Below are 21,635 nucleotides of genomic sequence, written 5' to 3' on the forward strand. Positions count from 1 at the left end.
GCCCCGAGGCACCCTGGGAAAGGCTACAGTTTTTCCTGTGAAACTGCCTACACTAGTGTGCAATAGTTTATCGTACACAGTGCTAGCAGCCCCTAATCTCCATGAATCTCACCCATTGAATACATTTTTTATTTGCATATGTGATTTGCAATAGGCCATTATTGCACGCATTGCGATAATGCCCTAATGCGTTCGATAACGGCCTATCGCAAACTGATGAATGACCCCCTAAGTTACAAAAAAACCTATGCAATCCTTAGTCGGGGTTCTCTCGTTCCCCTAGGGCCATGAAAGTATTTATAAGCTGGGGCTGATCTTGCCATCTTTCCTCTCCTACCTGCACTTCCCGGGGAGTGGGCTCTTTCTGTGGGGGAAGAGGAAATCCTCTGTGGCCCAGGTGATGGACAGTCCCTTCTATGTTGTCTGTATCTTTCTGGTGTGGTGTTCTCCTCAAGGACAGACAGGCTGGACAGACCAGGTGTTCAAATCATATTTAATGATCATTTCCAAAATGTCAATCACTCTCCCACAAACATTCAACAAATGAAACTGTACGGTTGAACTATTTAAACAGTGTCTGTACTGGGGCGCTGGTGTCCATCTCTCCAGCTCTTGGGAAGGAGCTTGCCACTGCCTATTCATCTGTGCAACAGCTTAGTAGAGTGAGAATCCCTTTGGGATGGAGATCTGATTGGGAGTCTCCCAAGGGTTGATGTCACAACCTTGATGGACCTCTCAGGGAGAGAGGCCAGATATTCAATTCAGCTCACAGCTCTCTCTCTCTCTCTTTCACCCGGGTATGCAGAGGGGTGGGAGAAAAACCTCCATACAAACAAAAAGGGGGAAAATCCAAAAAGATCTCTATCCAAAATCTCTCATGCTGGGTAGTGCTTCCTGTAGGGAGTAGAGGGGTTGCTCACTGCTCTCCAGCCCCTGCTCTCAGGATTAGAGGGGGTTGCTGCTTCCCCACGGCACAGGGTTTTCCCCAGAATAAGAAAACTTATCAAAACGGGATCAAAATCTGCAAAAAGCTTAACTCTCGACAAAAGGGAGGCAGACCCTCTCAGACAGGGAGTGTGCTGAGAAGGGATCTCCTCTGAACACAAGAAAAATCAGCAAGCTGGGTTAATGGGCCCAACTCAGCACGGAGAAAAGCACACACACACTCCTTACTTCTCACTCCTCAAAACATAACTCAAAACTCTACCTCTAGCACTGCCTATGGCCCTGGAATATCCAATCACAGTCAGCTCAGTGGAGAGACTGAAAGAGTGTGGAAAATCCCATGCTGTTACTTGTCCAGATGGTAAAAGGACCTAGGATCATCCAGTGACCAACCAAAGGGTTGGTCACACCTACAAAACTAAGAAAAAATAAATGGCACAATCGCACGGTCTTCTCATATAGAGCCAACGCACTAAGAGAACAGAGGAGCGTCTGGTGTCAATGAAGTTCCTCAGCTGCAAGGGGTTGGAAAAAACCATATCTGACAGAATTCAAAACCACCAAACATTTACAAAGAGGGTCTTAGTATACAGGAGGCCCCTAAGGAAATGACCTCAGGTTTCATAGCCAAACATTTCCTCCTTTGCTCCTGCATCACCTTGGGCAGGTCTGGAAATATCCTTTTTTTTTTCATCATTAACTAAAGCCTCTCAATGAAGAAAAAATAAACCAAGAATACGATTCCTATCTTGCAGAAACACAAACGAGACCAAAGCAGCAGCTCTAGAAAAGGCTTATGTCCCAGAATTTTCAAAAAAGTTAGATAAATCCAAAGGGGTATTCTGCCCTCCTCTATCCATATTCTTCGAGGCTGAGGCCTCCAAATTAGAAATATTTGTTTCACAAGATAATAATAGCTAACCTTGATTGCAAATTTTGAGTGAATGTCCAAAATAGTGACCAGAGAAGAAACAGACTGGTCTATGGTCACCATTGCAGATCAGAGACCGTCAAGCGTCACAGAAGCAGGTTTAGATAACACCATTCTGACCAGGAGGGATGAAATAACTTCCTGGACTTCCTTCCAGCCAGTACCCAAGTCCCCAGTAACGAGGAGACTTCACCCGGAACCAGGACTGCAACCGCCGCACCTCCTGTCTGTCTCTCCGACTCCTGGAAATGCTGCATCGCTCTGTATTCCACCAGCAGCAGGCAGATGCCACCCGATGACGTGATGGCAGCACCAGAATTCCATTCGTGAACCAGTGCCTCAGCCGTCACACAGGCAGCAGCACCAGGGGGGCCCTCAGCATCAACACATCTACGGGCCGGCAGCCGCAGAGCCGGTCAAGTCAAACTCAGATGTCGGCACAGGCAGAATTGGTGAGAACTCAGGGATGGTGGTTTGCCAGAACGTCCCTGCAGATGGGGAATGTCTGAGAATTCCCTTCCTCTTGCCTATAATCGCAAGCGAAGGTGTACAGCAAATGAACAGGAAAAAAAAATTAAAGGTAAGTCGCAGGAACACAAACTTGCACATCTGTTCAGGGCACCATCTTGGCATGCCCCCAAAGTTTTTATGCCATCTCCAATTTTCCTAATGTTCCGAGAGCTATTGACTGTACTCACATAGCCATCATCCCACCCCGTAGCAAGAAGGAAATCTACCTCACAAAAAGTCTTCCACCCTATCAATGCACAAGTGGTCTGTGACGCTCGATTGTGCATCCTCGATGTGGTCGCCAGGTACTCAAGAGCTGCGCATGATTCCTTTATACTTAGGCAATCTGGCCTGTTTGAAAATTTTGAAGACAGCCTCTATGGTGATGGCTGACTCATAGGTAAGAGCGCTGCTTCTTTCTATAGTCCCTCTCCGGCTATGTGCTTACAGCAAACACCACTGACACAGGGGGCTGTCGGGAATGTGACTGCATCGGTTACATGACAAGTGGCTTGCAAAGTTAGTTCTACAAGCCATAGTGCCAGGACTCAGGTTTCTCTCTCCATGGTATAGAGATCTGCTAATTTTGCATGCCCAATGTACTTGCCACAAAGCTGTGTGTGTGACCAAGCACTACAGACAAGTGGCTTGCAAAGTTAGTTCTACAAGCCATAGTGCCAGGACTCAGGTTTCTCTCTCCATGGTATAGAGATCTGCTAATTTTGCATGCCCAATGTACTTGCCACAAAGCTGTGTGTGTGACCGAGCACTACAGACTATCAACTTATTAACTTTAAGCAAGTGGCTGTTCAAATCCTCCCTCTTGGAGCTGTTGAAACGTCACTTGTCAACCAAAACCTGTGTGTGTCCACAGTGCAGGGAATCCCAGGTCAGGTGTGCTCTGTCAGCCAGGGTTTGTCTTGACAATCACAGGGGTACATGGGTTCATTTGAAGCTGGGATCTGTGTATTTTGGCCCAATCCTAGTCACTATGTCATGTCAGACAAATGTGCATCTATGGAGGACATACTGCAGAACAGCCAGGGACATGCTCAGTCATACCATGAGGTTGATGTCTTTCTAGAATGACTTGTGGTAACTGATGTACAGCTTCAGTGTTAGAGGAGTGCTAGAAACAGGTAGTGACATCTTGGTTGTCAGTGACATGGACACATTGGGGCCAATTTTAAATTTTATGTGCGTGGGGGTACATTTGTGCGCGCTACCCGGCGTGCACAAATGTAACCCAATTTTATAACATGCGCGTGCTGCCACTCGCAAGATAGTGCTCCTAGAATATGACAGGGCCAACCAATGGCACCGGTAGCCCTTGTGACATAGTGAGGGCAAAGGCTATCAGCACCATTTTGAATACCGGTGGTTGACAGCCCGAGTGCAGGAGATCGCGCCAGGACCCCCGCTGGACCACCAGGGACTTTTGGTAAGTCTTGGGGAGGGGGGGGGGGGGGCGGGGTCAGGAGAGTGGGAGGTTGTAGTTAATTAAACTTAAAGGGTTGGGATGCAACGGATTTGGCTCCCCACGAATATGAATACCAAATGAGATGAATCCATCCCTGTTTCACATCCCTAACAAAAGCATGACACTATCACCATTTGTTCCCTTCATTCCTGAGACCTCCTGGCACCAATAAGCTGATAAGAGTGTCAAAATAGCCTTTGATCTTCCCAGTAAATGCTAAGACATCTTGTGTCTCTTAAAACTGGGAAGATTAAATGCTAAAGACTAATACAGACACTAATGAGCTGATAATGAGTTAAAACATTTGGCGTCTTTTACCAAGTGGGAGATCAAAAGACTAGTACTGAAATGCCTTGTGTGTAAATTAAAACACCTAACCTGTAGAGGATATATAAGGCATAGCATTTGCTTATTTTAGTTGGATGAGCTGAAAGGACCAGAGAGCCCGTCTTTTCAGGACCTCCAAGCTCATAAAGTCTTCCAGGATTCTATGAACACCGGCTTATATACAAGGAGGATGTACAAGGGAGGTGTTTTTTTTATTGATCTTTGATTAATGTTTATCTTTATTTCTGTTTCATATTTACCTGTATTGATTTGTGTACAGCTTACTTTGATACTATATTCAATTTTGATATTACTTACCTTTGCTGCTATATTATCCAGATATCTACATTTAGTAAACTAACAGGGTCATTTATCAAAATGCGATGGGCCATTATGATAACTGCATCGCAACTATAACATTTAAATGAGGAAAAGGGGAGGGGTTTGGGTGGGGTTTTAAACATTTTGGGCCCAGTACTGCTGCAGGCAATAATGTTTAACACATTATTGCCTGCAGTAGCGACAGAAATAACTATACCTTTTGCAGTGGCACTATGGGGGCGATAGTGTGCACCAAGGCCGCAACCACGGTGGACGAAAATGCACCACCAAAATGCGGCCGGCTGCACACTATTGCCCCCTGCCCCTTTTTTTTCATGACTCACACCTGGGGTAAGTTTTGTTATTGCAATATTTATTTATGCGTGTTCTATGACATACTACACCTCCCAAGGCCACCGTGTGCACATACAATGCTACTTTGCCTGTTAATCATCATCTAGTCCTTCCCCTTCCATGGAAGAGAGCCCAGCAGAGTGGTTGAGTTGATCTCTTTATTTTACTAACAGGTCCTTTGTCTGAGTCAGTGTGTAAGTGCTGAAGGACCCCAGCAATGAGCACCTCATTGTCCTCGACGCTGAACTTGTATGACGATGAGTCCGACCTGCTGCCTGGCTGCCAGATGATTGGGTTGCCACTTCTGCTTCCAGAGAGCTTTCACTTTCCTCACTCTCACTTTCTTTCCTCCACTCTCCTGCACCTGCCCACTCCCTCTGCCCTCTGTCTAGCCCTACCCTGCTGTCCTTCCACCACACTCACCTGCCTATCTCCTTCCCCCTCCTACCTCTTCCTATCCCTTCCCCTCTATCTCTAGGCTTGACCCCTACTCCTACTCCTCCTGCTCTCCTACTCTCCTACCTCCCTTCTCTTCTCCATTCTCTCTACTCATATCTTCCACGCTCCATCCTCTCCATCTTCTCACTCCTCCACCACTCCACATTCCGCCTCACTCCTCCACACCATTCCTCCACCACCACACAAAAAACAAACTTGACAAACACACAAAAACTTCCACACACAGATAAAGATGAGACAAAGTTAAAGGTAAACAGATGATAAAACTAAAAACAATACAATTCACTCACAAACCGCTAACCTCCTTCCTCTCTCTCCCACATCTGACATACCCCCCTAAAGAGGTAGCTACAGGAAGCCGGCATATATAAACAAAAGGACCAATGCAAAACAGCAGCGAATTGTTTAACCCGCGGTTGGACGCGCAACCACAGCCCCTTATGATATAAGGGGATTAGTGTGTCCACAACGTGTGTCAAATGCACTGCAAAACTAATAGCGCTCATCACATGCAAATGCATGTTGATGAGGCTATTAGTTATTCACACCACATGCAAAAAAAAAAAAAAAAATATATATATATATATATATTAACGAGCATCTGTTTTCCTAACCAGTCGATAGTCGACCTCTCCTGGGTGCCCGCTGCCAAGGAGGTGCTAGGGGCGCACAACTGACCATGGCGCCTCCTTGGCAGCACGACCCTTCATTTAAATATTGCATCGTGCACCCAGGAAAAGTGCCTAGGGGCGTGTTAGAAAAGTGGGCGCTCAACACTGAGTGCCCGCTTTCGACACACTTTTATAGCATCGGCCCCTAAGAAAATAGTGCACCAGACGTAAAATGACACGCAACACGTAAAATGACATGCAAACGGCGTCACGCGAGGCAATAAATTATCACGAGTTGCGTAACTTGCCTACACGATGTGGTATAATCAAATGTTTCCCCGCCACACCCTTTTTTTTTTTTTTTAGCACAGATCCTATCACACCATATTTCTACTTTATTTATAGTATTTCAATGATTATAGGCCTTAAATTATAACACTCTGGGGATAGGGAAATACCTAGAGTACCTGAATGTAATACTCTTTGAAGTGCTGAAAGGTGGAATATAAGTTTTATAAAACCCAATTACAGCTATTAAAATGAATCTAAATGGGAATGGATTAGCATTTCATAAACCAGTCAATTGCCTTGAAAAAGATTTTAAAAAAACAAAACAAAAAAAAACCAAACCAACCATCTATGACTCCCCTGCCCAGGAAACAGAGAGGAGCAGAAGGAAAACCGTGATCATTATGAAGTTTTTTGCTGGGAAGTTTGGCGAGATGTTACCAGATGGGCATCGAACCCAGGTCCTTCACATGGCAGAGCACAGCCACCGAGCTGGCCACAGGAGATAGCATTTAAGGTGTGTTCGTACAAATCAGCCACTTCATCCAGCCTTAAATAAAAGGCATCAATTTGCCTCTCTCAGCTTCAGAGGGTTGCAAGCACTTAGACTAGGCAAAATATTACGTATAAACTTGTAGCTTGCTAGCTTACATAAACCAAGTTTGCCTCTTGGCCTGGGATTAGGAAAAATGCAAGTCATGCTGTATATCTTAAATTACATTTTCAACATATTTGCTTTACAAAAGACAGGGGGGAAAAAATCCCTCTATTCTGGAAAGCAAATATGCCAAGGAAACCGCCTGAACTGAAAAATGACCCCCAACACCAAAACACATACACGTGGGAACAATTAAGGATCCTGAAAGTGGCATTCTTCCTATGCAACTATCTTGTGACATTTAATTAAAAAAAAAAAGCAGCCTGGAAGAAACTAAAAATAGCTGTAAATACTAGGCGTACTGAATGTCAGATACGGTGGTGACATGGCTCAATGAAGACAATTCATTACATATTAACAAGTTTCCGATTTTGCGCCCTATCTTGGGAAAAGGATATTTGTCACAGCGAATGTAAATAGAGAAACCCTTAAAAATAGGTTCTGATGAGCTGGACACAAAGTTACACAAAGTTTTTCTGTTTCTTTTTAATCCTGCAGAGCACCACTGTAATGTTTTTCCTAGCCCAGGTTAGTCTGGGAATCCACCCAATGTGCACTGCATGACAGGGATGCCACAGAGAATATTACAAGACACCTCTGCAGATCACAGGGCATATTTAGGCAGCAGGACCTACCCACGGGTATCGTGAGCAAGGCAATGAGGAGGAATCCACTTTTTATCCATCTAATCAAGTTCTACTAAATAAAAGGTTATTAGACAGTTTTAATTTAATTTTCTTTTTAAAGAAAGGGCAGGAAAAAACACAAACCCTTGCAAATCCTGACTTCTGTTATGGATTTCATTTAAAATGTCTCATCTCACCCAGTGTAATCCTTCTCAAACCCTTTCTTATTAAGTATTAGGGAGCACTTCTCGGCATCCATCTTTTTAAAATGTAACTGAGAAAAGCTGTGTGCATGCCATTGACTTGGCAGCAGACTGCACGCACATTTATGAGCACAAGCAGTTGTTAAAAAAAAAAATTAAAATGCACTTTTCTAAAGGTGGTTTTTCTAAACTTACTCCTGGGGGAATTCTGTGCAAAAACATTGAAAAGTCTACAACAAGAAATTGAAAATTCTGCGCACACATTTTCTAAATTCTGCAAAATTCTTCACATTTATTTTTCAAAATAATATTTTTTTGCAAATTATTCTGCATTTCAGTGCAATGAGTGTCCCTGGCAACTTGGCTCATCTGCCAGCAGTGTCAATTGCTGCTGCTTCTGGCAGATGAGCCAAGCTGGCAGGGATTGCTGCAGTTTTGCTAACCTCTCCACCTGAGTATCCCTGCTCACTGTCTCTCTTGCATGATATCAGACACATGCCATCTGTCACACACGTGTGCTGTCTCCCCACATACAACTCTCTCTCACACACACACACACCACAGACACCTACTCACTGGCTCACAACAAACACAAGGGCTCAAACATACACTCTCAGGGCCAGGGCCTCTTCTTTACCCCTCTCTTTCCCCCTCCCCCCTTCTTTCTCTGTCTTTCCTCCTTCTCTCTTTCTCTGTCCCCCTTCCCCTTCCCCTCTGTTCCTCTCCCTTCTCTCTCTCCCTCTTCTCCTCCTTGCTTGCTTACCTCGAGCCACCGGTGCCGTGCTGCGATGACCCCACTCTCCGTGCGCCCCCTGACTTCCCCTCCCCCTTCTCTCCCTCTTCTCCTCCTTTTTCCCCCCTTTCTCCCTTCTCCTTCCCCTCTTCTCCTCCTTTTCTCGTTCCCTTTCCCCCTCCCCTCTGTTCCCCTCCCTTCTCTCTCTCCCCCTCTTCTCCTCCTTGCTGCTTGCTCCTCCAGCCGCCCGTGCTGTGCTGCGATGCCTCCACTCTCCGTGCGCCACCTGACGTCGCTGTCCCGGATTGGCCGCTGTCCGTACGCGGCAGGCTTCCGGGGTTTTTTATTTTATTTTTTTTAACCTTTTCCAGCGCGGGAGAAAATCGCGAGGGCAGCGAGGGAGGAAATCTGCAGGAACTGCGACGAGAGAAGAAATCTGCGAGGTGAGGGGGGAATTCTGCGCAAATTCTGCATTCCGCATTAGGGCAGAATTGCCCCAGGAGTATAAACTGGATCCACGGTGTTAGTGAAGCTGAAAGAGACACCTATCTGGGCTGCCTGAAAGGAGCAGAAGACTGACCCCCAGGGGTGGGATGGAATCTATTAAAGCTTTGCTGCAGGTTTATTCAGAAAAAGGTCCTGGTAGTTTCAGTGGATGATGCTTGGCGCAAAACTTTGATACGTTCTCCCTTACCCCATGGGATAAAGCTAATTTCTGTTTCTTGGAATAGAGTAGCTGAATACTTGGTCTCTGCAACAGTAATCTGAAACTTCTTGGTATTAATGTCTTGTCTTCATATTTTTTTTTTTTATTATTATTAGAGACACTTTTTTGTAAGTAGCATTCTTTCTTGGATAAAGCTTCTTCCTGAGAACTGAGCTGGGATTGGGTCCCGTGAGCCTTCATGCGCAACTACTCAGGCATTTTTTCCCCTCTTATTTTTCTAGTCGCTCAATCATCGGCCAGGGTTCCTCGCACCAAGGCTCCTTCCTGAACTCCGTCCCGAAATCGCACCTCCTAAATCCAGCCACTAGGGCTCATCGTTGCAGGACGACTCTAGGGGCTGTGAAAGCTGCCTGTGTATCCCTGGCTCTCAAACCCAGATCCCACAGCCTTGCTCCTAAGCCACCAGCTGTAAACTCTCTGCAGTGTGCTTTCCCCTTTCTAACAAGGTCATTTGGAAGACTTTTATGGAGTGCATTGGGCCCATAGACACTTTCATAATATAACAGCATTGATTTAAATGATTGTAAAACAAAAGGAAAATGCACTTTTTTATAGGTATGTATTAGCTAATAAAAACCTTTTCAGAAAAACACTAAAAAGCCAATTTATTTTTTCTTTTGGTATCAAAGGGGAAAAACTACTACTGAAAGAAATTTTACCTTTTATAGTTTCCAGCTGCCGAACGGGAAAGTGCTTAGTCATCACCAATCCGTGTCGTGTTAGGTTTTTTTGCTTTAAAGACATTCTTGCAGTAGGTCTGGCAAATTTAGAGAATACTCTGCCATCCACAGCTTTCAGTTTAACTGAACATTAAAACTAACTTGTTCACCCTTGCATTTTTTTTTTTTTTGAAAGATTAGTCACGCTTTTTTTGTTTGCATATTGAGATGGCACTGTTAGATCTGATGAAAAAAAAAATGACTTTAGCTTCTCATTTCTGAGACCCCAAAATTCCAAAGTTCCTTTAAATCCTGAATGGGGGAAGTATGCTGGACTAAGCTTTTTTTCTCTGTAAAAAAGCATCTGCAAATTATTTTGCCACTCAGAGAAAAACTTTGATAGGGCAGGTAGAAAACCAGCAAAATTGAGGGGGTTTTTTGTTTTTGGGGGTTTTTTTTTGCGTTTGTGAAAGTACTGGCCAATGTTTGGTCATTTGTATGTTTTGCGTCTCTTGGTGTTGTAATCTGCCCTGGACAAGTTGTATTTGGATTAGGCGTTTTAAATAAATATGGCCCATTTTTCTAATTTTTGCCTGGAAATATTCCTGTCTGTTTATGGCAAATTAATTTGTCAAATCTGCAGATCTTGCAGAATGCTGGCAAAGCTATTTGCAAATATCTTAATTTCCTCCCCATTCTCCTCCTGCAAAAAAAAAATAAATAATAATAATAATAATTTTTTGACATCTAGAGGGGAAAGTTGGGGGAAATTCCAAATGAAAGTAGATATCCGGTTAAAAAAAAAAAAAAGAAAATATGTCACAACCTGAGAAGTCTGAAGTGTACTGGAAAAGGAACTTCTATTAATGGTCTATGCCACTGCTAAAGTATCCATTTTAGCTTTAAGCAGCAAGAGCAGAATAACCCACCCTCACATAGGTACAGGTGGTACACATCAATCTTGCTGACCACTCTGCTCCTTAACACCAAATGAATGCAGCCTATGGGGCCTATGCAATATTTTTTGCGGAAAGCGGGCGCTGACTTTTCAGCGCCCATTTTCTTAATGCACGCATGGCGCCCACAAGGGGGGGCACCATGCAATACGCAAATTAGGGGGGCGCACTAGCAAGGAGGTGCTAAGGTCGTGCAAGCTAAAGCGACCCCGCCGTGGCTACCGATTATAAAGACCGACGCCGGTAAACTCCAAGTTTATCAGCGGCCATTTTCATTACTGGCAGACTGCCAGTTATGAAAACAGATGCCGAGTTTACCGGCGTCGGTCTTTATAAATCGGCAGTCTGCCAAGTGTTTGGGTTTTTTTTTACTTAAATAAAAGAAGTACAGAAAAGCAGTTTTTTCTGCTTTTCTGTACTTTTACCTGCGCTCAGCTATTAACGCCTGCTCCAGGAAGGCATTAATAGCTGAGCGATAAATGTGCGCCTGAGACGCATATTTATTTTTTTGCATGCGGAGTGAAGGAGTAATAGCCTCATTCTCATGCATTTGCATGTGATGAGCGCTATTACATTCACTCCGCGTCCGACGCGGGTTAAATAGGCACTAATCCCCCCATTGCATTAGGGGGTGGACTAGCACCTATTTAACCCGCGTCGGAGGGCGGGTTATACAGTGCGCTCGACTATGGTAGTAAAAAGCTCTCTTCCTGCACTCAGGGCCCACTTGGGTCTAAGACTTACTGCTCAGGATGCTTGGTGCTATCCAATGACAATAAGTGTCTGACTTGAACTGTGCGCATTCTTCTTGAAAGTCCTTGCTTAAAAACAGGGGTGGCTGCCGAGGGCCTCCAGACAGGGAGCCTGCCCTCCCAGCTGAACCTTTTTGATTGGCTGGAGGGAGGGAAAGGCATTTGCTCACCCTGAAATTCACTGTGCCCCCCCTCCCCAATACAAAAGTTTCCAGAGCCACCACTGCCTAAAAATAAGGGTCACCAGTTTGTGCCATAACCATGTTTTTTGAATTAAAAAAGCATCACATCTCCTATTTTCAAAAGAGTTTTCCCCAAATCAGGTCTGCCGTTTATGAAAATTCTGTTTGGAAAACAATCTCTGTAAACACCAATATCCTAGATAGCCATCTGATAAGAACTGGCTGCCTGGAAAAGTTAGTATTATAATCCTTCTCCGCCAAAGAACTATTTGTCAAAATTATTGGATTAAGCACAATAAATCCATCACCAAACAGAACCATGTGTTTCAAATTGAAGTCTTCATTAAATCTTAATTGTGAAATAACTAAGTAACCAATCACTAATACACCCCACCGGACACTCTTGATCACATTTAAAAATATCACTGCTGCTATTCAATGAAAGAAAGTAAAAGGCCAAAATAAATAAATAAATAAATAAATAAATAAATAAAACAAACCTCACAGGAAATAAATTTACTCCAGAAACGTAAGGGTGCAAAGAAAAACACCTATGCCACGTTCTATTATTCAGGGACGTAACTTTTAAACAGACGCATGGGCGTACATGTGCACGCACTCGACGGCCTGCGCCCAGGGATATGGCCATTATCACAATAAAATCTCATGGAAAAAATTTAGGAGTATTCATTGACTCCAGGTTAGCAATGATTGATAACATATCTGAAACAGTAAAAAAAAAAAATCCTTTTTTAAAATACACGTTAAATAAAACTTAAGCCGTTACTACTCCCAAACGATTTCAGATTAGTTACTCAAGCGTTTATTCTATCCACCTTAGACTACTGTAATTCATTATATCTCGGTCTACCTCAAAACAACATTACAACCACTGCAACTTGTACAAAATGCAACTGCTCGTATGTTATGTAATGTATCCCGTAGAGACCACATCACACCTACAATATTTACATTGGCTCCCAATATCATTTCGTATAACATACAAAATCTTGTCCATAATACATAATCTATTATGCAATGTTAATTCCATCTGGTTATGCTCATTACTAAGAATATACAGGCCTTCCAGACAGCTCCGTTCTCTCGACAAATGTACCTTGGAAATTCCGTCAATAAGATCTATCAGTCTATCACTAACACGAAAACGTGCTTTTCTGTAGCTGGTCCAACATTATGGAACTCTCTCCCAGATCATATCCGATTAACAGCAAACCGTAGAGAATTCAAAAAACCCACCTCGTTACACGCGCATACAACTTATACTAAGATCTATGTACTATGCACCACAATTCTACTAGCATAATCTAAGTATTATATTGTAATTGTATTTTAATTGCTGTATGTAATAATTTTGTGTATGTTTTAACTTGTAAACCGCCTAGATGGATAGACTCCTACCCCATTGTGCGGTATATAAAAACTTTTAAATAAATAAATAAAATAAATGACTTTTATAAGATATGCATGTTTGTTATAAAATAGGTTGTATGCACATGTACACGCAATTTTAAATGGACTCACGCATGTGCGCACAAATGCTGCATCTGCCACATCAGTGGGAGTATTTTATAAGAAACATGCGCTGACGCCATGAGTAGTTTTCCCAGTTCATCCAGTTAAGGGAAGGGCTTCCAGACACCCTTAATTTAATAGTCTCCCTTTCCATTTAGCACCAATACTTAAAACCCTACTGACTAGCCTAGATTTTATTATTTACACACATCCCTAGCAGTAGTAAAGCTGCGTGGCACGTGCCTGTGCACATATTTACGCGTATATCTCTTGGCCCTCCCCCTGACATGCCCACACCTTTTCAAACCTTTTCATTTCTGCATGAGTGGGAGATACGTGCGAACGCAAGCATCTTTTAAAATCTGCTCAGTGCGCTTCGGCCTGGCTTGTGCATGTATCTTGCGGTTTTGGCATGCTCAGGGCTTTTAAAATTTAAAGGATAGGTGGTGAAAATTAGATCAGAACTGCTTTTTCTCCTCGACAATACTCAGCCCAAAATATTTTTAACCATTTCCAGTCTTAATCTCATCCAAAACAAGGTGGCCAATGTAATAAAACTGGATGGCCAGCGCCATTTTTAAAGATGGCGCCGGCCATCCAGTGCTCCCTCCATGTGACAGGGGCCGGCCAATGGCACGGATACCCTGTCACATGGTAAGGGCAAAGGCCATCGGCGCCATTTTTATTAGTGGCAGCCGACGGCCCAAGAGCGGGAGATCACTCCCGGGACCCCCACTGGACCACCAGGTACCTGTAAAATGTTTGTTTGGTTTTTTTTTGGGGGGGGGGGGGTTGTTTATCGGCTCGGGCGGAGCCGATAAACAAAACCGTGATCGGGCTGGACGGAAAAAAAAAAAAACACGATGTGAATTGGAACCGGAATCCGAGCCGATTCCGGTTCCAATTCACATCTCTAGAGATCATACTTCCCCTGTATTCAGGTGTTTACATTGGTTGCCTGTTTCTCTTAGGATAGATTTTAAGCAGCTTAAACGGCACGCATGATATAAAATAGGCATGTGCATGTGGGGGGAGCTTAGTAGATGTGTGCTGATGCAATCACCAGTTTCCCCAGTTTGTCCTGGTAAGGGATAGGACTGCCTAACCCCCCTAGTTAAATAGCCTCCCTTTTACCCTGTTAGCACCAACCCTTAAAATCCCACTGACTAGCCTAGAATTTTTTATTTTATTACTTACACGTCATCCATAGCTTTACTAAAGTTACACGGCAGGGAACCCCGGCGCATGCATTTTCCATGGTAAAGTCCCGGAACCACCCATGTCCTGTCCATTTCTTGCCCGGACCTTGCCCCACATCTTTTTTGCAAGTTCTTATTTGTGTGCGTACCCAGGCGACCTTTAAAATCCGCAGCGCATGCGCCAGCCAGACATACTTGCGAATCTCCTGGTTCTGGTGCGCGCCAGGCTTTTAAAATTCACCCTTTTGTTTTTAAATACTTCCATGGATTGGCCCCAAAGTATTTAGAATGGCTTTCAGACTATGATCCAAAATGGAACTTTGCAAGAAAATTGGTTGCACAATTCTCCAAGTAAGAAGTGAATGAACCACAAAAAAATAAAACCTTCTCATAGAGGACACCAGTCTTATGGAATTCTGTATCTACGGAAGTCTGAACCTTTGCAAACATAGTAAAGCGCAGTATTTTATTTTAGCTTAATAGAGGAGATTAGAAATTGTAATGAGAGTTTCAATCTGTTGATTGCTATCAGTTATTTTTAGCATGAAGGGTGGATTTATGTAATTATGTCATTTTTAAGTTTTTTATTTTCTGTTACTGTATAAGTAATATATATTGAAATTATGACATTGTTTTATGTTTTTTGTAAACCTGCCTGGAGTCTTATATGAATTAGGCAGTATATAATTAGAAGAAATAAATAGGTTCATGTATGCATAATATATATCAAAACTAGACAAAAATCTGGTGACATCCATAGGGAGCTGGATTTTCACCCAATTTTTAAAGAGACTGGGAGGGTTGACTGGGGGTTGGATCTGGACCAGGTCTTGGTCAATCCTCTATCTTAGGGTAACAAAACTCATATTGATGAATTTTGAGGCACAATATAATGTACAACATTTTCTGTTTATCAATAAGATGTGTGTTGAATAAAGTAAATGTTCATGGAAAGACAGTTTTCTATAAAATGCATTTTTTTAAATTTCTTATGCACAAGTTAAATTGACAATATTACATAATTCAATGCAACATAACATACAGGTCTGATTCTACCTTGCAAGATCCCTTTGCCTACTTAATCTAAATCCATGCCCTCACACAGGAAATAGTGAAAAGTGCAGTACACCACTCCGAACATGCAGCTTGGCTGATCTGCTAGCAGGGGGTGTATGAGGACCCTGAGATAAGTCTATAGACCTGATTCCCAAACCTTTCTTGATGACACCACAGCCAGCATATCCATAATGAATATGCATGAGATATATCTGCATATATGAAGTTTCCACTGTATGCATATTCATTGATATTGTGAAAACCCGACTGGCTGTGGAGTCACCAGGCCAGGTGTGGGAAGCCCTGGTCCAGAGAGACTTTCAGGAGAGGGTGATAGAGATAAGTTGTTTTGCTTTCCTGGTGGACGGATGCCAGAAGAATCCAGAGCCTCACTGGGACCTTATATCCCCTTTAAACTGATGTAACATCATTTCATAACTTACAGGAATAAAGCTACAGGACTGGTAACGAGCAGCTTTCTACTTTCCCATGGACACATCTTACCATTACCTTGGCACCACACTTTCTTGGAATCTATGAGTAAAATCCACTTGGGTCAGGACATTCCTGACCCTCTTGAAGTCTAAAATATATCAAAAATACACCACAAAATACAGCGAACTGGTGAACTAAACAAAACAATCTAGAGCAATGCTCTGTCGCTGTCAGTGTCGACTTTAAATGTGGATTATACTGTTTTTTGAATAATTTTAAATGTGAAGTATATCCATCTTGAAGTCTAGTCTGCACATTAGCCTAGAGGACTGGAGTAACTGTTCAACACTAGCAGGCACTGTTGGATGTGAATAGACTTTTGTTTTTGAATCTTTGCAGCTTTTCTCCTTCCAAAAGGAAGTGCAAGTCCTTGGGAAAACAAGAACTCTTTGTAGTGTACTGTAGGTGCAGACAAGTTAAAGAGCAGGGCCCGATTAAGATGGTGTGCGCCCAGAAGAAATGGGGGGGGGGGGGGGAGGTTAACAATCCCTAATGTCCAAATCCCCCTCACCTTCAGCTCGCAGCAGTAACTGAAGATGAAGAAAAATCAGCTCAGTGCCTTCATTCAGCCACTCTTGCACACTGAAGAATCCTGTAGTGTCCTTCTCCACCCCTCCCGCACGGGCTTCCCGTTACCAAGGCAACTCACGTGTGGGGTGGGGAACCGCAGCGTCCATCAGCGCACGAGGGCTGCTGAAGGCCCCGCGCTGATTTTTCTAGCTGGAGGAAACAGTGCCACAGCAGGCAGGCCTGGATTTAGGTTTGGCAGCGGCTGAGATGCTCTAATGCCTAAAAAACGTTTGCACTGGAAGCAGTTGCCTATGTTGCCTGTGCCTAAATACAGGTCTGGTAAACAGTAAAGAGTAAAAGTGAGTTTCCCCTACCAAAGGCCTAATTTTACTTCTTTTTTTAACCTATTTGAAAAAAGAACTGGGTTTTTTTTGGCTTAACACCAAAAACATGGCTAGAACACATTATTTGAAAGACCTAGCTAGAAGGTTCATTACCGTCTAATGAACCTTGAAGTTAGATGTTTCAAATAACAGAATTGCCGACTAGAACAGAACACAACTTCTTAACCATATTTTTCTGTGAAATCACCTACAAGTCTGAATTATATTCTTGGGTTATGCTGTCTAGTGTGATAATACTCAAGTCAGTACAATGTGCTGTGGTTTCCTGAAATATTTAAAAGGAGAACCGGAAGGTGTCTTGCAGCTTTACTCAGATAAATGATCTACAGACTCAAGGTTTGAGATGGCTTTAAATCTTTACCCTCTCTTTCCCTGTATACTCGTCTCATGTGTCTGCTTCACTAGATTATAAATTCCAGGTAACAGGGACTGTCTCTTATGCCAGAGTTCCCCAACCCTCTCCTGGAGACCCACCTATCCAGTTGGGATTTCAGGATTGCAGCAATGAGTATGCATGACAGATTTGCATAATTGGTTTTCCATTGTGTGCAAATGTATCTTGGGCACATTCAATGTGGATATCTTGAAAACCAAACTGGTTAGGTGTGCCTCCAGGATAGAGTTGGGAAACACTGTGTTGTGTCTATAGTGCTGCGAACTTCTGGTAGTGCTACAGAAATGATTAATAGGAGGCGTAGTGGTAGTGTCATTACCAGACTGTGGGTTCCATTTGTAGACAAACGCACCAGCCCCTCACATTCACGTCCGCCTACTGACCAGGTCCAATTGTGCAGGCTCATTAAGGAACTCCGAAGCTGAATGCCACCCGCGATGACGACAGCAGCTGAAAAGCGAAAGCAGAGACAGTGTCTCATTAATAACCACAGCAGTCCTAACAGTAGAGCATTATAAAATACAGGGCTGGAAATTCAAGGCACTCCTATTAGTCATGACTGCATTATCTGTTTATAACCACTCATCCTGGGGAGTACTGGGGAAGTTGTTTTCCCATCTGAATACAAAGAAACCCCCCCCCCCCCCCCCATCAGCACCACCACCACCACCTCATCCACACAATTTCTGGTTTAGCTTAACTTTCTCTCTCCCGTAAGTGCAGATCTCAACAAAAGGTCAATACAAATGTGTCGCTGTACCAAATGAACACAAATTCCAGTTGGCAGTAAAAATAAAAGCTTGCTCTGCCCATAACTTGCTCCCTTTTCCAGAAAAAGTAGCTTGCTTGCCATGCTACAGGTCAGTGCTGAGAGAAGTACAGCTCTCAAAAGCTAGTCCCAAAGGCATTAAGCTAGTTCAATGAGAAGGTTTTGCCTACAACTTGCTTCACCAGAAAGAAGGTACACAGGACACAGCAGATCCCACAGCAGAACCCAAACGGCCCAACTGCTGTGTCCAGCTGAAGACCGGCAGTGCCTCACTCATCTGCAAGATGCTCATTTTCTTTGCAGAGGCTGTAAACCTTAAAATAAAACCTACAGAGATAAATTCAGAGTGCTTCTGGCCCAAAAATTGTGCATTAAAAAGGGTTTCATTTTATTGCAAGTGACAAAATCTGGTCTCGAGCAATTCGAGCATTCCTTTGAATTTATGGTTACCTCAGCAGTTCACAAGCTACAATAAAAAAAATAAATAAAAGCCAGAATTGATATAGAACAATTGCCAAGTGAGCTGTGTGAGGATGACAAGACAATAGAGAGTGAAACCTAGAAAACGCTGATTTGCAAAACAGTCATGTTTCCCGACTTACTAACTACTTGCAATATCACATAGGACAACAGTTGTTATTTAAAAATTGTATTACTCCCTTATTCACAGCAAGTTATATAAAAAAAAAAAAGTTCCTGTTTAAAAGAAATACAAACATGGAAAATGACAACAACCAAACAATTATCGGGTCACCAGAGAAGAACAAATTAAGGCGGCTTAATCATAGCAAGCATCACCTACCCTGATGGAGCAGATATCTATCTAAATCAGTAAGCTTTCAGTTATGTTTTTGAAAAGATTTGTGACCTAAAACGATAGAGCGCGGTTGAAAATGCAGCAAATTCAAGACTGTAAGGCCCGCAAGAGAGAAAGCTCTCTCAAGAGCTTCAGACAGGAGAACCAGTTTAGGAGATTGAGCTTCCAAGAGAGCTTGACCACTGGAGCAGAGAACATGTAAAGGCCGATCGATCTTGAAAGAAGTCCTACCACATATTAAATCAGATCAGTAAAGTAGAACAAAATCTTAACATCGCATGCAAAGTTAAGAGCACGAGTTAGGATCCAGGCCTTCGGCTCTCATTATGGGGACCTGGCTTTCACAAACTTAGGAAGCCCAGTGTGTGGTCAGTTATTAAATGCACACTTCCACATTTCTTTGGGCATATCCCATATGACTCACCTAATCAGGTTTAAAAGGAGAGAGGGAGGGAGGGATGGCACTTTATTTTTTTTTTGACAAAGGAAATCGCTGCCAGTTTTCCCCTCAGGGAGGAATCGATGCACATCCCTAGTGGCTAGAGTTGCAAACTAGCTCCAGATTTTCAGGACAGGTTGATCCACTCCTGGATTTATCTCATTGCATGCTGGGACTCGTTGCTCTGATTTCCCTATTGCAATCCCTTAGAAAAACAAGAGTGCAAGTCCCTGCATGCAGGGGGATAAAACCAAGCCTGGATCAGCCTGTCCTGAAAACCTGGAGCCAGTTGGCCCCCCTACTAGTGGCCAATCCAGGTCATAAGTACCTGGCAGGATCCCAAGGGGTGGATAGATTCCAAGCTGCTTATCCCAGGGATAAGAAGTGGATTTCTGCAACTCTACTTTTTTGGGATGGGAAAGCAGTTAATAAAAAAAATGTTAAAATGAAAACATATATAGTTTTGAATTGTGTTAGGGGACAAAAGGTTTGCCTAGCGCACCTATACCCTTGCACTGGCCCTAAGAGGGCATCGCCCCAGCTCCCACATCCCCAGGAGGCAGATGCTGAGGCAGGCGGCAGGGTTGCCAGCTTACTAGAAATATTATTTCTGACACGCTATTCGCCACTCTGGGAATCTTGACCCCTGCCTCTACCCCCCACCCCCAGCATTGCAGATCCTCGAAGGGCCAGACTGCAAGGGGGCACCTCGGGGTGATTTCACATGTGCCGTGCCTTGGGGAATGGGGGGGGGCACCATTTCAGCCCTGGTCTCAGGCAGCAGATTGCCTTGAGCCACCCCTTCCCAGCAATTCACTGAAAGGCTCTTCCATGCATCCACCACCCTTTCTGCAAAGTAATATTTCCTATCGCCTTGGATAGGCCCCTTACCCTGACTTTTTCCTTCTAGAACTTCCTGCCCACTGGAAAACATTTGCTTCAGATGCTGCTTTATTTACAGCTATTTGAATGTTTCCCATCGCATTCTTCCCGCACCCCTCCCCTCCCCCAGTTAGGGTACCCTTATTTAGATCATTGAAAGACCCCCATTATTAAGCCGGGGTCACCAACTCCAGTCCTCGAGTCAGAAAAGATTCCTATTTTTCAAGATATCTACAATGAATATCATGACCTATTTGCATACAACAGAGGGGTAGTGGATGTCCTGCAAACCAGACTTCTCTATGGCTCTTGAGACCTGGAGCTGGCCACTGATGCACTAAGGGATAGATCTTGAATAGTGTGACCTCCTTAAATCTAGCTGGTTAGCTTCAACCTAGCTGTTTCGCTGCAAACATGCCTCCAGGGCCACCACCCAGCGGCAGGACGTTTTCTAAACTTCATATCTAGTTTGCGTTGAATATTGGGCCCTAAGCTTTTTACCCCATAGAGAAGAATGAGGGGGGGGGGGGGGGGAGAAAGGCTTAAAGAATGAAGCCCTAAGTGTCATTTCATAAGCTGGTAGATCAATATGTATGTAAGCTTGGACAGGGGTTTTCATGTCTTTGGAGCACCCTAGACAGTCTGGTTTTCAAGCTACCCATCCCAAACATGCATGAGTGCTTGGTATGTACCAAACTGGTTTTTAGTCCGAATGAATGCAAATGCGACTCATGCATATTCATGAGGGATAACCTGAAAACCGGCTTAGCTAGGATGCCCCTGAGAACTGGTTTGACAACTACCACTGTGCGTTAACCATTCACACAGACACCACAAACCATACAGTTTCAGTGACAACCACTGCAATATCGTGACTCATTATATATATATATCTGGACAACCTCCATTTAACATTTTCACAAATGACTGGATGCAATGCATTCTTTCCAACAAGATCTGACAATTGCAAAGAGCACAGGGCCAAAAGGCATATGCTGCCTGTTTCTCATTTTCCCGGATTAAAGAGACATATTTCCTTAATCCAGAGCACCAATAAAGAAATATGCTGCTTCTGACTAGCACATAGTGTGCAAGAGAAGACAGAAAAAAAATGTTTAAAGTGCCAGCTTGCCTTTCAAAATGTCCAGATTTTAGCAAAAGTTAAGTAAAACAAAGTGCACCGTATTGAAGAATTCATAAAAATCAACTTCCATCTCCTCCTCTAAACAAAAATAGGCCTGCTTGCCAAACGAAAATCCCAAAATGACTACCATTCACCAAGGTCTGTGTCCAAGGCGTCATCTAATAAATAAGTGGATTACTAACCAAAACATTATAGCACCTGTCCAAACACTTTTATAAAATGTAAACTTTGAAGCCATAGAGAACAATCAAATAGAACACAACATATTGTT

The 21,635-nt window shown here is 43.4% G+C and overlaps 1 protein-coding gene across 2 annotated transcripts in view; it reads right to left on the reverse strand.

Annotated features, from left to right (window-relative positions):
- Positions 1-21,635, reverse strand: part of LOC115092795 (scavenger receptor cysteine-rich type 1 protein M130-like) — a 111,476-nt gene that overhangs the window by 81,427 nt on the left and 8,414 nt on the right. For both annotated transcript variants that reach the window (XM_029604115.1, XM_029604114.1), the window contains exon 2: positions 17,633-17,763. In XM_029604115.1, the coding sequence (XP_029459975.1) occupies positions 17,633-17,763 (131 nt within the window). The remainder of the gene's footprint in view (positions 1-17,632; positions 17,764-21,635) is intronic.

The sequence above is a fragment of the Rhinatrema bivittatum genome, chromosome 5 (genome assembly GCF_901001135.1).
Source record: "Rhinatrema bivittatum chromosome 5, aRhiBiv1.1, whole genome shotgun sequence".
Classification (NCBI taxonomy): domain Eukaryota; kingdom Metazoa; phylum Chordata; class Amphibia; order Gymnophiona; family Rhinatrematidae; genus Rhinatrema; species Rhinatrema bivittatum.